The 13,585-nt window shown below is 42.2% G+C and overlaps 1 protein-coding gene and 1 pseudogene across 1 annotated transcript in view; one reads left to right on the top strand and one right to left on the bottom strand.

The window, feature by feature from the left end:
• FAM102B (family with sequence similarity 102 member B) overlaps positions 1–13,585 on the top strand; it is an 82,606-nt gene that overhangs the window by 46,180 nt on the left and 22,841 nt on the right. Inside the window, exons 3-5 of the mRNA XM_008704216.2 lie at positions 3,813–3,842; positions 8,820–8,936; positions 12,605–12,651. Of these exons, the coding sequence (XP_008702438.2) occupies positions 3,813–3,842; positions 8,820–8,936; positions 12,605–12,651 (194 nt within the window). The remainder of the gene's footprint in view (positions 1–3,812; positions 3,843–8,819; positions 8,937–12,604; positions 12,652–13,585) is intronic.
• LOC103674975 lies at positions 531–2,653 on the bottom strand (annotated as a pseudogene).

The raw sequence follows: 13,585 nt of genomic DNA, 5'->3' as shown, positions 1-13,585 counted from the left end.
TCCTCTCCCCTTCCCCCTGCTCATTCTCTCTCTCCTTCCCTCCCTCTCTCTCTTTCTCTCAAAAAAAAAAAAAAAAAAAAAGCTACAGACTTGAATGGGGGAAAATGTAGACGTAGAAGACAAGAGGCTCTGAACCAAATCCTGGATCACTCTAACACTCAGAGGTAGTATAATTAGCAGGAGAGGAGAAAAAATTCATATGTATCACTTCTTCTTACATCCTTTTGGCCAGATCTTAGTCACACTGCCATAGCGCAAAAGGAAGGTAGAAAATGTTGTCATGATACCAAATGATTTCACTCATATGTGGAATTTAAGAAACAAAACAGATGAACATAGGGGAAGGGAAGGGAAAATAAAATAAGATGAAAACAGAGGGAGGCAAACCATAAGAGAGTCTTAACTCTAGGAACAAACCGAGGGTTGCTGAAGGGGAGGTAGAGGGGAATGGGATAACTGGGTGATGGACATTAAGGAGGGCACTTGATGTAATGAGTACTGGGTGTTATATGCAACTAAGGAAGCACTGAATTCTACCTCTGAAACTAATAATACGGTGTATGTTACTTGAATTTAAATAAAAATTTTTTTTAAATGTTGTCATTATTTTGGGTAGTCAGATGCCCACCTAAAAATACAGTTTTCTATTACTTTGGAGAGCAGGGGAATGTATAGTTGGAGTACAACTAGCTTTCTTTCTACAGAGGTTGAATCCAGGAGTAGGTCTAGCAAACGAGTGAGAAGGAGCAGCCAGTGAGGTAGGAGTAAAACCAGGCAATTGCAGAACCATAGAAGGTTAGGAGAAAAAATGATGTAGGAAAGGAGGTGGAGTGGCCAAGCCTGTCAGATGCTGTAGAGGGGTTAAGTAAGATGGAGACAGAGCCTTTGGGCTTTAACAAAAATGGACATCATTGGTAATCTTAAGAACCATTGCAGAGGGAAAATGAGGACAAAAGCCTATTTGAAGTAGATCATATAGAGAGTGGAATACAGCAAATTGAGAAGTCTTTCAAGGAGTTTAGCTTTAGAGGGGAGCAGAGAATTAGAAGAGACAAGGATCATCTGGAGAAAGTTTTGTTTTATTTAGTGAAGTGTGCTATTTAGGGATATGTCAATAACCTAATAAAGAAGAATAATTCAATAATTCATAATGTGGTAGATTTAGTGGCATGGCCACGCCAGACATCAGTGGGGACAGGAAAGGGGAAGGGCAGCATATTCATGAATAATAGAGTTTACCATAGATTGCTGCTCATCTTATTTAAATTCACCACTTTTTTTTTCTTGGCTGGGTACATAGTACATGTACATTGATGGTACATGACAAATAGGGCTCCCCAAGTCCCTCCCCTTCTTCATGGGGTCTGGGATGGAAACTGTGTAGAGGTTAGGAGATTCTTAGTGTGTTGAAGGATGAGTTGGGGCAAGGACTCCCTAGTAGCTGAGGGCCTCTCTCTTCTCTTGCTCTTGCTGGGGCTGATGGTCCAGGGGGTTCTTACTCCTTGGAGGCCATGTGGACTATAAGGTCCACCACCTGGTTGCTGTAGCCAAATTCATTGTCATATCCAGAAATGAGCTTGTCAAAGTGGTCTCGGAGAGCAGTGCCAGCATCAAAGGTAGAAGAACGGGTGTCACTGTTAAAGTCACAGGAGACAACCTGGTCCTCAGTGTAGCCCAGGATCCCCTTGAGGGGGCCCTCCGATGCCTGCTTCACCACCTTCTTGGTGTCATCGTATTTGGCAGCTTTCTCCAGGCAGCAGGTCAGATCCACTACTGACACATTGCAGGCGGAGACACAGAAGGCCGTATCAGTTAGCTTCCTGTTCAGCTCTAGGATGACCTTGCCTACAGCTTTGGCAGCACCAGTAGAAGCAGGGATGATGTTCTGAGCAGCCCTCAGCCATCACACGACGGCTTCCCAGAGAGTCCATCACAGCCTTCTGGGTGGCAGCGATGGCATGGAGTCATGAATCATGAGTCCCTCCGTGATGCCAGAGTTGTCAAGAATGACCTTGGCCAGAGGGGCCAAGCAGTTGGTTGTGCAGAAGGCATTGCTGACAATCTTCAGGGAGTTGTCATACTTCTCATGGTTCACGCCCATCACAAACATGGAAGCATCAGCAGGAGGGGCAGAGATGATGACCCTCCTGGCCCCACCCTTCAAGTGAGTGCCAGCCTACTCCGTGGTGGTGAAGACCCCAGCGGACCCCACAACATATTCAGCACCAGCATCACCCCATTTGATGTTGGCAGGATATCATTCCTGGAAGATGGAGATGGGTTTTCCATCGATGACAAGTTTCCTGTTCTCAGCCTTGACTGTGCCATTGAATTTGCTGTGAGTGGAATCATCCTGGAACATGTAGACCATGTAGTTGAGGTCAATGAAGGGGTCACTGATGGTGACAATATACATTTTGCCAGAGTTAAAAGCAGCCCCGGTGACCGGGCTCCCAATAAAGCCAAATCCATTTACTCTGACCTTCACCATTGTGGCTTAGGGACGCGGCTGACACTGAACCGTAAATGTGGCTGTCTGTCAAACAGGGAGGAGCAGAGAGCTTAAATTCACCACTTTAAAGATGGAAATTGTATAAAAAAAGAATGAACTCTTGCCATCACAACAACATGGATGGAACTAGAGGGTATTGTGCTAAGTGAAATGTCAGAAAAAGACAAATACCATATGATTTCACTTACATGCGGAATCTAAAAAACAAAACAAATAAAAACCAGAAACAGAATCATAAGTACAGAGAACAAACTGGTGGTTGCCGGAGGGAAGGGGGATGAGGGGATGGTCGAAATAGGTGAAGGGGATTAAGAGGTACAAACTTCCAGTTATAAAATAAGTCACAGAGATGAAAAGTACAACATAGGGAATATAGTTACTAATTTTGTAATTGCGTTGTATGGTGACAGATGGTGACTACACTTACCATGATGAGCATTGCATAATGTTTAGAATTGTCAAATCACTGTGTTGTACATCTAAAACTAATTTTTTTAAAGTGGGTAGGGAGAAGAGATTTTGACCCTAATTGTAGTGGCAAACACACATACAGAGTATATTATGTGCTGGGCTCTGTTCTAAGTGTTTTACACTTAATTCTCACAACTGTGCAATGTCCTAAATCCAAAGATTTGGCAAATTAGTGTACAGTTACATGTTTCAAATAAAATGTTAAGATGCCTGTATATTATTTTTTATTATTTTTCACTTTTGCCAGTCTTGTTCACATTAGTTAAGAGGGATTCTACTATATTAACAATGGATCAATTTTATATGTGTTTATATTAACATAGACAATAGCATATATATAGTAGAAAAAAGTAAGGTGTAGAACAGTGTGTGGGATGGTACGTTTGAGTAAATGGTATCTTTTGGACTGTTCCTAAAAATTGGTAACAGTAGTTGTCTCTGGGGCGGGGGTTTCAACTCTTGTTAAACTCTTTCCACAGTGTCATTCATGTGCTTACTAAGTAAGTGATTTAACCTTTCTTTGGTGATTTGGGCTCTTACAGTGTGTCTGGGACACTTTTTGGCAATTTTTCTTCAGAATAGATTAAAAATTAGCTTGTCTTCTTACTATTTGCCTTTCTCAGATTTAAGTTAAATTCTCAATTAAAATTCTGATAATTCGGGGAGTGGAGTAGGGTAGCCATCCAAATAGTTGAAATTAAGATCATTAGAAATTTACTGTCAATATTTTTAAGCATGTAAATATGTAACTGTCTACTTTAGGATTATTTGATATATGTTTTAAATCTTTAATCATATGATATCCTTATAGTGCTTTTATCTTGGGCAGGAATTGAAAGGTGGAAAAGCTTATGCAAAGGTAAGTAGATGTTCTTTAACTCTTTTGGAACTTGTAATATCACTCACTGCTATTGATAAGCTTAAAAATCAAATGGTCTGCTCCTCTAATTGCTATTCAAGTTGGCCGTTTTTATTTTTTTATTTTGTTTTCTTAAGATTTTATTTATCTTAGTGCAAGTGGGGGGAGGTGCAGAGGGAGAGGGACAAGCAGACTCCCCGCTGAGTGCAGAGCCAGAAAAGGTGCTCCATCCCACAACCCACAGATCATGACCTGAGATGAAATCAAGAGTCAGAAGCTTAACCGACTGAGCCACCCAGGCGCCCCAAGTTGGCTGTTTTTAAATAAAGCAACTTGGAGATTGAACTGTTGGATCCAGCAATAAATTATAGGCACATTCTTTCTAAAAGCTGATTATGGGATGTTATTCTTACATTTCAGCTTCCCTACTAGAAGATGATCTCTGGTTCCATTAAGCAATAGCATCAACAGTTAATTCAGTCTCCCCTGCGAAGTATTGCCAGTCCCACCTCCCCTCACCCCCAGTGGAATAGGACCTCTCCTCTGTGCTCTCTTAGCACTCTGTAGTACATGATCACTACTGTCCTCTATACTTTCACTGACTATATGGAAGTACTAATGCTTAGTGTGCTCACCTTTTTGCTGAATAGAAGGAATTAGTAATACTTCCAGAAACACACATATTCCTCTTTTATTTTCAGTCTCTCATGGTATCTCCATCAATTCAGTCAGCTGAACCAGGACACCAGCTTAACCATCAAGTCCACCTAACTCCTTGAAACTACTTGATTGAAGTGTCAATTAGGATGCTTTTCGCTACAAGTAACAGAATACCCTCCTCACCTAGAGGTTGTTGGGATTTTTTTTTAATTTCACAAAGCAAGTAGATAAGAAACAGAGTGGCAGATGTGAGATAGAGCTGTTCCAGGATTAATCCACTGACTGAAGGACGTCGCCAAGAACCCATGTTACTTTTCTCTTTTCATTCTTCCATTCTGTCTGATGACTTTATCCTTGCCTAGCTCTTCTCATGGTCACCAGGTGGCTTGAGTTTTAGTCCACACATTCACATATGACAAAATGCAGCTGCTTCTCCACGAATGGCTTTCTTTGACTGAGAAAACTTTTAGTAGTTAGCCCTCAGAGGATTTCCCCATACCTTTCATTGGCCACAACTGGATCAGATGCCCACTCCTACACCACTCATGGGCAATAGGAATGGATTGCCATGGCTAGCTTAGACTAATCACAATTTAACAGTGAGCTAGAGGTTGAGCTACTTTCCTTTTGCACATGGATGAGCTAAGGGTGGACAGTCGAATAAAATCAGGGCTCTGCTAACAAGGACTATAAGAACATTGGATAATGGTGGGGAGGCAAAAAACAGGGTCTGCTGCAACTGACAAATCCTGATTTCTCCCTTCTCATTTAAAAACCATCCATTCTCTCCATTCACAAGGCCAGTGCCTTAGATTAATTATTTCTTATTTAAAACCTGCACTGGCCTCCTATCTTTTATTCTCTGCCTCTGATGTCTGCTTCCATCCATCCTCTATATTATTGCCATATGATCATTCTGAAATTCAAACACGATCATTACCCCACTTTTAGTCCTTCAGCAGTTATCTATTGCCTGTAAAGGAAAGTGAAATGAAAAGTCTTTAACCCAGCATTTAAACCCAGCTTGGACACCATCTGTACGTGCTCACACTCGCTTATTCTTATGCTTCAGACTGACTGCCCTCAGAAACTTCCTGGAGTGTACCGTGCTATTTTAGCCTCTGTGCCTTGTGACTTGGTATTTTCCCTGCCATGCGTGTGCTTCCCCCTTGCCCTGTCCTGTCAACTCATACAGCATTAAACACTCAGCTTAGTCAGCCCTTCCCCTGAGAAATTTTCTTTTCTTTTCTGTCTTGTAACTGTGCCTTCTTCTATCCCAGCATCTAAACTTTTTTATAAGAATGTGTTTTCTGGGCGCCTGGGTGGCGCAGTCAGTTAAGCGGCTGCCTTCAGCTTGGGTCGTGATCCCAGAGTCCCAGGATAGAGCCCCTGCATCGGGCTCCGCACTCAGCAGGGAGTCTGCTTCTCCCTTTGCCCTTCACCCCACTCATGCACGCTCTCTCTCTGTCTCAAATGAATAAATAAAATCTTAAAAAAAAAAAAAAAAAGAATGTGTTTTCTTTCTATCTTCCCTCATTTAACTGTGAGCTCCTTGAGACTAGGAATGATTTATACTCCCAGTGCCTACTGTTACCTGCTCAGAATTATTTGCCAAATGAAGTAATATCTACCACAGACATAACTAGTGTATATATATACACACACCATTTTAATGAGACCATTATCTCAGTGAAGCCAAAGAGAAAATCATAAGGAAATATGGTCTCTCTGGTGCCTCACTAAGCCCTTATCTGTCCTGTTCGTCACTGTTTGCAGTGTCCAGAACAGGGTCTGGCACATAAAAGTTGCTCAGTAAATGTTGACCTTCAGCCTGAAACATCACAGCCTTCATTGGTAACCTGCAACCTAAAACATCACATTGACGTACCCCGCCTTTTAATATGCTTTCTTAATGGTGACTGACCAGATCCTTTTTGTTTTTTTAATTATGCTTGGTGACAATGTAATACCAGCATTCTAACAGTGGATGGTAAGCCAGTGGGCTGGTTTTTGTTCAGCAAATCCGTATTAACTGCCTACCATAGGGCAGCATTGTTCTGGTGCTGTTCTAAGTACTGAAGATACAGTACAAAACAGACCCAAATCCCTGCCTTCGTGGAGCTTATATTCTTACAGGAGGTTGGAGGGGACAGACAGTAAACAAAATAAATACGAAGTGTGTATGTACGTGATATGATGACAGCTACTGAGGAGAGGAACAAGGCAGGCAAGGAGTCAAGGGAGACAAGGGAGGGGAGGGAAGGAGGAGTCAGAGCATTAAGAATGGTCACGGAAGTCCTCTTAGGTGGTATTTGAACATAGACCTAAATGGAGTGAGGAGGAAAGCTACAAGAAGATCTAAGAATATGTCAGGCAAAAGAAGAGTAAGTGTGAAAGGCCTTGAGGCGGTCTTGGCATTTTCAAGGAAAAGGACATTGTGGCTAGGAGAGTAAATAAAGAAGAGAGTGGGGAAATGAAGTTGACAAGGTGATGGCCAAGGATGAAGGGACCCGAGACAGTCAACGTAGACAACTCTTTCAAGAGTTTTGCTATAAAAGCAGAAAAATAGTCCAACAGACTGGAAAGAAATACAGGATGAAGTTTGCTTTTGTTCATTAAGATGGTAAAAACCAGCATGTTTGTGTGCTAATGGGAATGGTTCAGTAGAGAAGGGAAGCTTGAGAGTGCAGAAGAGAGGGAGGAATTCCTGAAGCAGTGAACTTGAGTAGGCAGGAGGAGAGGGGTTGGCCTCAGATCAGAGAACGGCCAGTTCACTTACAGTGCTCGGGGTCCAGCTGCAGGCAGGTGAGTGCATGTGGCCGGCAGTAAGAGCTTCTGGAAGTTAAGTGCTCTTTTGATTGCTTTTAGCTTTTGAGTGAATTAGGAAGCAAGGCATCAGCAGAGAGTTTGGATGGAAAAGAGGTGCTGGAGGTTTAAAGGGAAGGGGCAATGTATGAAATACAGCCTTCAGATGATGTGTAATCAAATAGCCCCATGAATCTTCACATGCTCATTGGTATGTGGCTTTGCCCTGGACACATCTAGGCTTTTTCTGCTGATCCATTGGACCCCTAAAAGGCAGTAAGGCCAGAGTAACCATGTGAAAATTAGGTAGATGTCACCTGTGGTCTGATGTGTTCTGACTTATTATTGCATTTAGGAATCATGGCCTTTCAACTGGTCTGTAAGTTCTTATTCTTCATTCTTTTCATACCAGTTAAAAGCTACTAAAATAATGCTCCAGCCTGTAGTTAAAATCGTCATCTTGAGTGCCTTCTTATGTGCCCAGTATGTGTCTTAAAATCTTAAAGCAGGCAGCTTAAAGTCATAGCAGTGTTTGAAACGGTTAATACTTTGTATTAGGTATTCAGAGAGATGTGCTTAATTGCAAACTCTAAACATTTTTTGTTTTTAATAAAAGACTCCATATATATTTAGTCATGTTGAATAGAACAGACTTAGTTTGTAAAAAAAAAAAATGGGTATATTTCTTGTACCACTTGGAAACGAGAAATAGGGGTTGAACAACATCAGAAGACAGATCTCGGGGTGATCTTTGGTAGCTACAGAAAATGGGGACTGAACCTGGGTAGTCATGAGAGGGAGGAACAAGTTTGAGCTAAACTTTTGTAGAGCAGCATAGAGGGTTTTTGTGGGGCACAGTTTTGAGGAAGGGGAAGAAGTTTCGTAAAAAGGGATTTAGCTTAAGTGTGATCCGCAAGGCAAATGTTATGGCAGGTGGTGAAAAAAAGGGGGCTTACACTGAAGAAAACTTAAATCATTCTACTTCTTGCATGGAAAGTAAGAATTTAATAGCCTGCAACTGTCTGCAGTCACCAGTGGTTAACTGGGAATGGAGCTAGAACCAGAATAGGGAGAAGAAAGTCTGATCAGTTTTCTTTATGAATATGCAAATGATCGTGATTGGTCTCTGCTATTTCCCACAGTGTGGGTGGGGTGAGTACCACTGCTACTTGCAACGATTTTAATTGTTTGATAAACATTATTTTTACTTCAAAGGTTATGTATTTTAATGTGTACAGAAAGAAATTATATATTTAGCACATCAAATCTGTGATTTCAGAGATCGCATTACTTAAGAATAGAATAGGTAATACATTTTTACAAAAGAAGCGAGCCAATCTAAAGGCACACATTGAGCAAATAATAGAGCAGATATTGTTAAGATGGCCAAAATTACAAATGACTGAACTTTGAGAAAACTTGTCTAGAACATGGGTTAAATGTTTATTTCAAGAAGAATATGATAGGAGCCTACTAGATATTCTATTAATATAATTCCCTTTCTTTTCATAGCTGGGCTTTGCAGATCTAAACCTGGCAGAGTTTGCTGGATCGGGAAATACCACTCGTCGCTGTTTACTGGAAGGCTACGATACCAAAAATACAAGACAGGATAATTCCATTCTTAAAGTAAGCACGTTTTGAGATTTACATGTCAACAAATGAGAATCTCTGCCTTTAAATAAGCATAGGTATATACAGTCAAGGGCAAGATAGGAATCCGTATTGAGATCATAAGCTGAACACAACACTGAAATACTCACCATCTAAGGGGGAGAGCTACCCAAATCACAGAAGCAGTGAAAAGTAACAGTTGTTCACCTTTGTGATCCTAAGGTGTTTCTGGGGCTGTGAACATTCAGGGAATAGTGCATACAACTGCTACAGCATAAGGGCTTATTGAGAGTAAGGGGCATGATGAGTGAATACCTTAAAATTGCTTCATCACTCCCAAAAACTGACTTCCCAAGCAGCTGTGGTGGGCGCAGAGAAGTCACTGGGCTTTCCTGGAACTAGTAAACTGACAGGTGGAACTTACTTTAGGCATCTGCCCTGTTGTTTCCAAGTACCACCCCCTATTCTCATGGCCTCGGAGAGAACATACACGTCAGAGAGTTGCTTGGGGGTATTAAATGAGACCAGTTGAAAAAATGTTTGTAAAGTGCCTTGTACCGAGTAAGACTCACTGGACAACCCTTCTGCTGTATTTTAGTTAGGTTACCCCACGATGGTAAGTTATCTAATGATTAAAAAAGGAAAATAATTCAGAATAAAAACTGGATGGTCAGAAGTTAGTGGAGCAAAGAGTTACCCTATACCTACAGTTTTCAAACTTTGTTTTCGGTAAATATAACAAATTTCAGAGCACGTGCATATACCTGTGTGACATAAACGATATTGGATAGTAGGTGGGGTAGATTCTCTCTGTCTTATACATGAAGAAGCTGAGACTCAGGCTAAGTGTCTCACTAAAGTCATCGGTGGCAGAGCAGAGACCAGAATGCGTATCTTCTGCCGTGTGGTTAGTGGTCTTTTCATGTTACCATGCTGTCTAAGCACCAGAAGGAACAGACTGCACTGTTCGTTCTTAGAGTGATCTCAAGCCACTAAATTCAGTTTCTTCATATTTGCAGTATAAGAAGATTGGTAATCCTTCTCTGAATTACAGTGTTTTCATTGGGAATTGAAATAACTTTCTAATTTCAGACTCCCCCATCTTCACCCCATCCTTAGGGCCAGCTCCTGGAATAGTTTCCTTCTGGCTCCCCATTGATCCTTTCAGACCATCTCTCCCACTTGGTCCTACAAAGAACTTACTCTTTTTTTTTTCTTTTTAACTTTAGAGCACAAGAGCGTACACACACCAGTGGGGGGAGGGACAGAGAGAGAGAAAGAAAATCTCAAGCAGACTCCCCACTGACTGCAGAGCCAAATGTGGGGCTCGATCTCACAACCCTGAGATCCTGACCTGAGCTAAAACCAAGAGTCAGACACTCAGCTGACTGAGCCACTCAGACACCCTATAACTTACTCTTTTATAGATCATACCATTCAGCTCTCGTACTCTGTCCCTGCCTGAGCTCTGTCATCTCCTGGCCACCTAGTTACCTTCTCTCTGCTGCTCATCAGTGACTTAACTCCTCGCTCACAGTTTCTCTTTCCATCCCTTCTGTCATCATGATTTGGTGGCTTCACCATCTGGTGGGTGATCTGTCCTTCTGGACTGTCTTCTCTGTGCATTCTCTCCCTCTAGCTAATCTTTTATGTGCCTGAGGGCTCCCCGTTCCTTACACTACCCTTCTCCAGCAACCTTTTCTTTTTCTTCATCTCAGTGCCTCCCCCCTTGGCCAAACTCTAGACTTTTCTATCTGTAGAAACTTCACCATCAGTATTACCCTCTGCTACCACTGTCTCTTTTGTTTCCAGTCCTCTTGGTCTACTGCTCACTTAGCTGTCCTACTTAGCCATCCTTCACCTTACTGTTCTCTCACTCTCTACCAGCCTCCACTTGCTTCCACTTCCCTCTTTATTCAGCTTAGATTCCATAACCCATGATTCTCCTATGCTTAAAAACACTCCTTGCTTCTTCGCCCATCTCCCTCGTTGCTCTCCCCTGGCGAATCCCCAACCCCAATCAAACTCAACTTCAACTGTCCGCTCTGGGCCTGCATCCTAGTTGCCGAACGTTGCTGGAGAAGGTCACACAACCATCCAGCGGCCGTTCCTACAGCCTTGCTTACCACCATCAAGCAACTGTATTTCTTTTGTGAGCGTCCTTTCCCAGTTTCCTAGATATACTCTATTTTATACCTTCTTTGGCCTCGTATCTCCACACACCACTCTTGTTTTCAGCTAGTGGTCTTACTGTATCCTTTATGGAGAAAACAGAAGTCATTAAATTCAAATTCCCTCGTCTTCCTGTTGCAGAATTTACAGTTCTTCCTGTCTCTCCAGCCCTGTTATCCCTTGTGCCCACGTTACAATGAAGGAAATGTCCCTCTCCCTGTCAGAAGTCACTCCTTCCTCTTAGGTGCTAGAGTCCAAAGCTTGCCTAATCAAGAGCTTTGCCACTTGGACTATCCTTTCCCCTAATTATCTCTGTCTCCAGTGAATCATCCTCATTAACATATGAAGAAACAGCTGTCATATCTACTGTATTTAAAACAAACAAAAACCACTTCTCACCTCCTCCAACCACTATCCCACACTCTGTTCTGCTTCCCCACACAATATCTTAAAAGATACCATCTCCATCCCTTCTGAGACATTTAGGATATTGAAGAGTGCTGTTTTGATGTAGTTAGAAACCAGACTGTGGAGTTCTATGAAAGCGGAGGGATAAGGATGCCAGCACAGCCCGCCCAGGTCCCACATTTAATAAGTGTAGCGCTCCAAGAGAAAAAACCATAGTGGAGGCATTGGGGTGAAGAAATAAGAAAGAAATGAGGTTCTATTAGGATACGTGTCAGCCACTAGGTAGAAAATATGCACATATATAAATATTCTCTTCTTCATAAAGCCCGTGAGTTCCAGTATTATGCGGTCCTAGTTTCGAATCTCAGCTCTGCCCATTATTAGCTACCTGACCTTGAAAATATCACTTCATCTCCTGAGCTTAAAAGGAAAGTATCAGCCTCTCATAGGAGGTTTGAATACTAAATGAAATCATGCAGTATCCAACACTTAGCTTATGCCTGGCACATAATTCTCAAATCACGATTGCTGTTAATGTTGTCATTATTACTGCTGTTACCGTTATTCCCGGTAGAACGTAACAAGATCCTGTGGCTCGGTCTTAAAAGACAGTCAGCAAAAGGAGAGAGAGCAGCATTTCAGAAAGCATTAGCCAAGCCTCAAATTCTGTCCTAAAGCTGGAGCAAAGGCCGGAGCATTCTGCTCTCACAAGCCATCTCAGGGCCCTCTTGAAGCGTCAACATGGCACGTCGGAGGGAAACATTCCAGCCGCTCAAGCACCACAGGAATCTGGGAGCAAAGACATAGAGGAGACCAGCGCGCCCAGCGCACGCCTGCGGGGCTGTCACTAGTGCAGCATTTGCTCTCCGTTTCCACCTTTCCCACACCGATTTTTGCCAGTACGAAGTTTTAAATGTTGAAAAATGGTCTGTATAAAGCAGCAATTTAATACTGGATATAACCCAGTTCAGCAGTCGTTTTATTGAATCATCTCTAAATAGGAAATACTGGCCTAGGTTCTGTTTAGGATGCGTGGATTTGCAGAACATGGCTTCTCCTCTCAAGGGAACTTTTATAATCAGATTTCTTTTTCTAATACCCAGGTTTTGATCAGTATGCAGCTGATGTCTGGCGACCCGTGTTTTAAAACGTAAGTTGATGCTCAGTAGATGAATTATTTATCCAAAAGTATAATAGTGATTTATTTTTTTGTTTAAATTTTTACATTTGTATTTTGTAGTGTTTACCAGTGAAGGGACTGTTCTTTTCCTAGGAGACTGCCTGACCCACATAGAAATTACTATTAACCCTTTGCCAAACGAGCTCCCCACACTCTAAAATAATTTAAGCTGTCGATCTTTTATGATCTTCAAGTTTTGGGTGAAACTACACAAATTAAATTTTTTAATTTGATCTCTGTGGACTTAGTCATTTCTTCAACAAATACCTGCTAAGTGCCACCATGTGCTAGGCCCTATTCTAGACACGAGAGAAACAGCAGTGAAAAAAAAAAAAGACCAAGTCCCTGACCTCTTGGAGCACATATTCTTTTTTTTTTCTTAAGATTTTATTAATTTATTTAACAGAGATAGAGACAGCCAGTGAGAGAGGGAACACAAGCAGGGGGAGTGGGAGAGGAAGAAGCAGGCTCATAGCGGGGGAGCCTGATATGGGGCTCGATCCTAGAACGCTGGGATCACGCCCAGAGCTGAAGGCAGATGCTTAATAACTGCGCCACCCAGGCGCCCCTTGGAGCACATATTCTTAAGAGGAAAACAATAAGCTAAGAAATAAATGTATAATATAAAGATGGCGATGAGTGCTTTGGAGAAAAATAATGCAGGGTAGGAGAGCATGGTGGGGAGAAAGGTTGCTGTTTTATAGAGAGTAGTCAAGAATGTCTTCCCTGGCAGAGATGGTATTTGAGCAGAGACCTGTAGGAGGTGGGAAGCACGCCATGCAGATATTTGGGGAAAGAGCATTTGAGATAGAGGAAACAGGGACAAAGGCCTCAGGGAGGAGTGTGTTTGGCATGTCCAAGGGGCTGCCGGGAGACCAGTATGTCTCAGAACAGAGAGAATTGG

Source organism: Ursus maritimus, unplaced genomic scaffold, assembly GCF_017311325.1.
Source record: "Ursus maritimus isolate PB19 unplaced genomic scaffold, ASM1731132v1 scaffold_12, whole genome shotgun sequence".
Classification (NCBI taxonomy): domain Eukaryota; kingdom Metazoa; phylum Chordata; class Mammalia; order Carnivora; family Ursidae; genus Ursus; species Ursus maritimus.
This window is presented reverse-complemented; position numbering and strand designations above follow the sequence as displayed.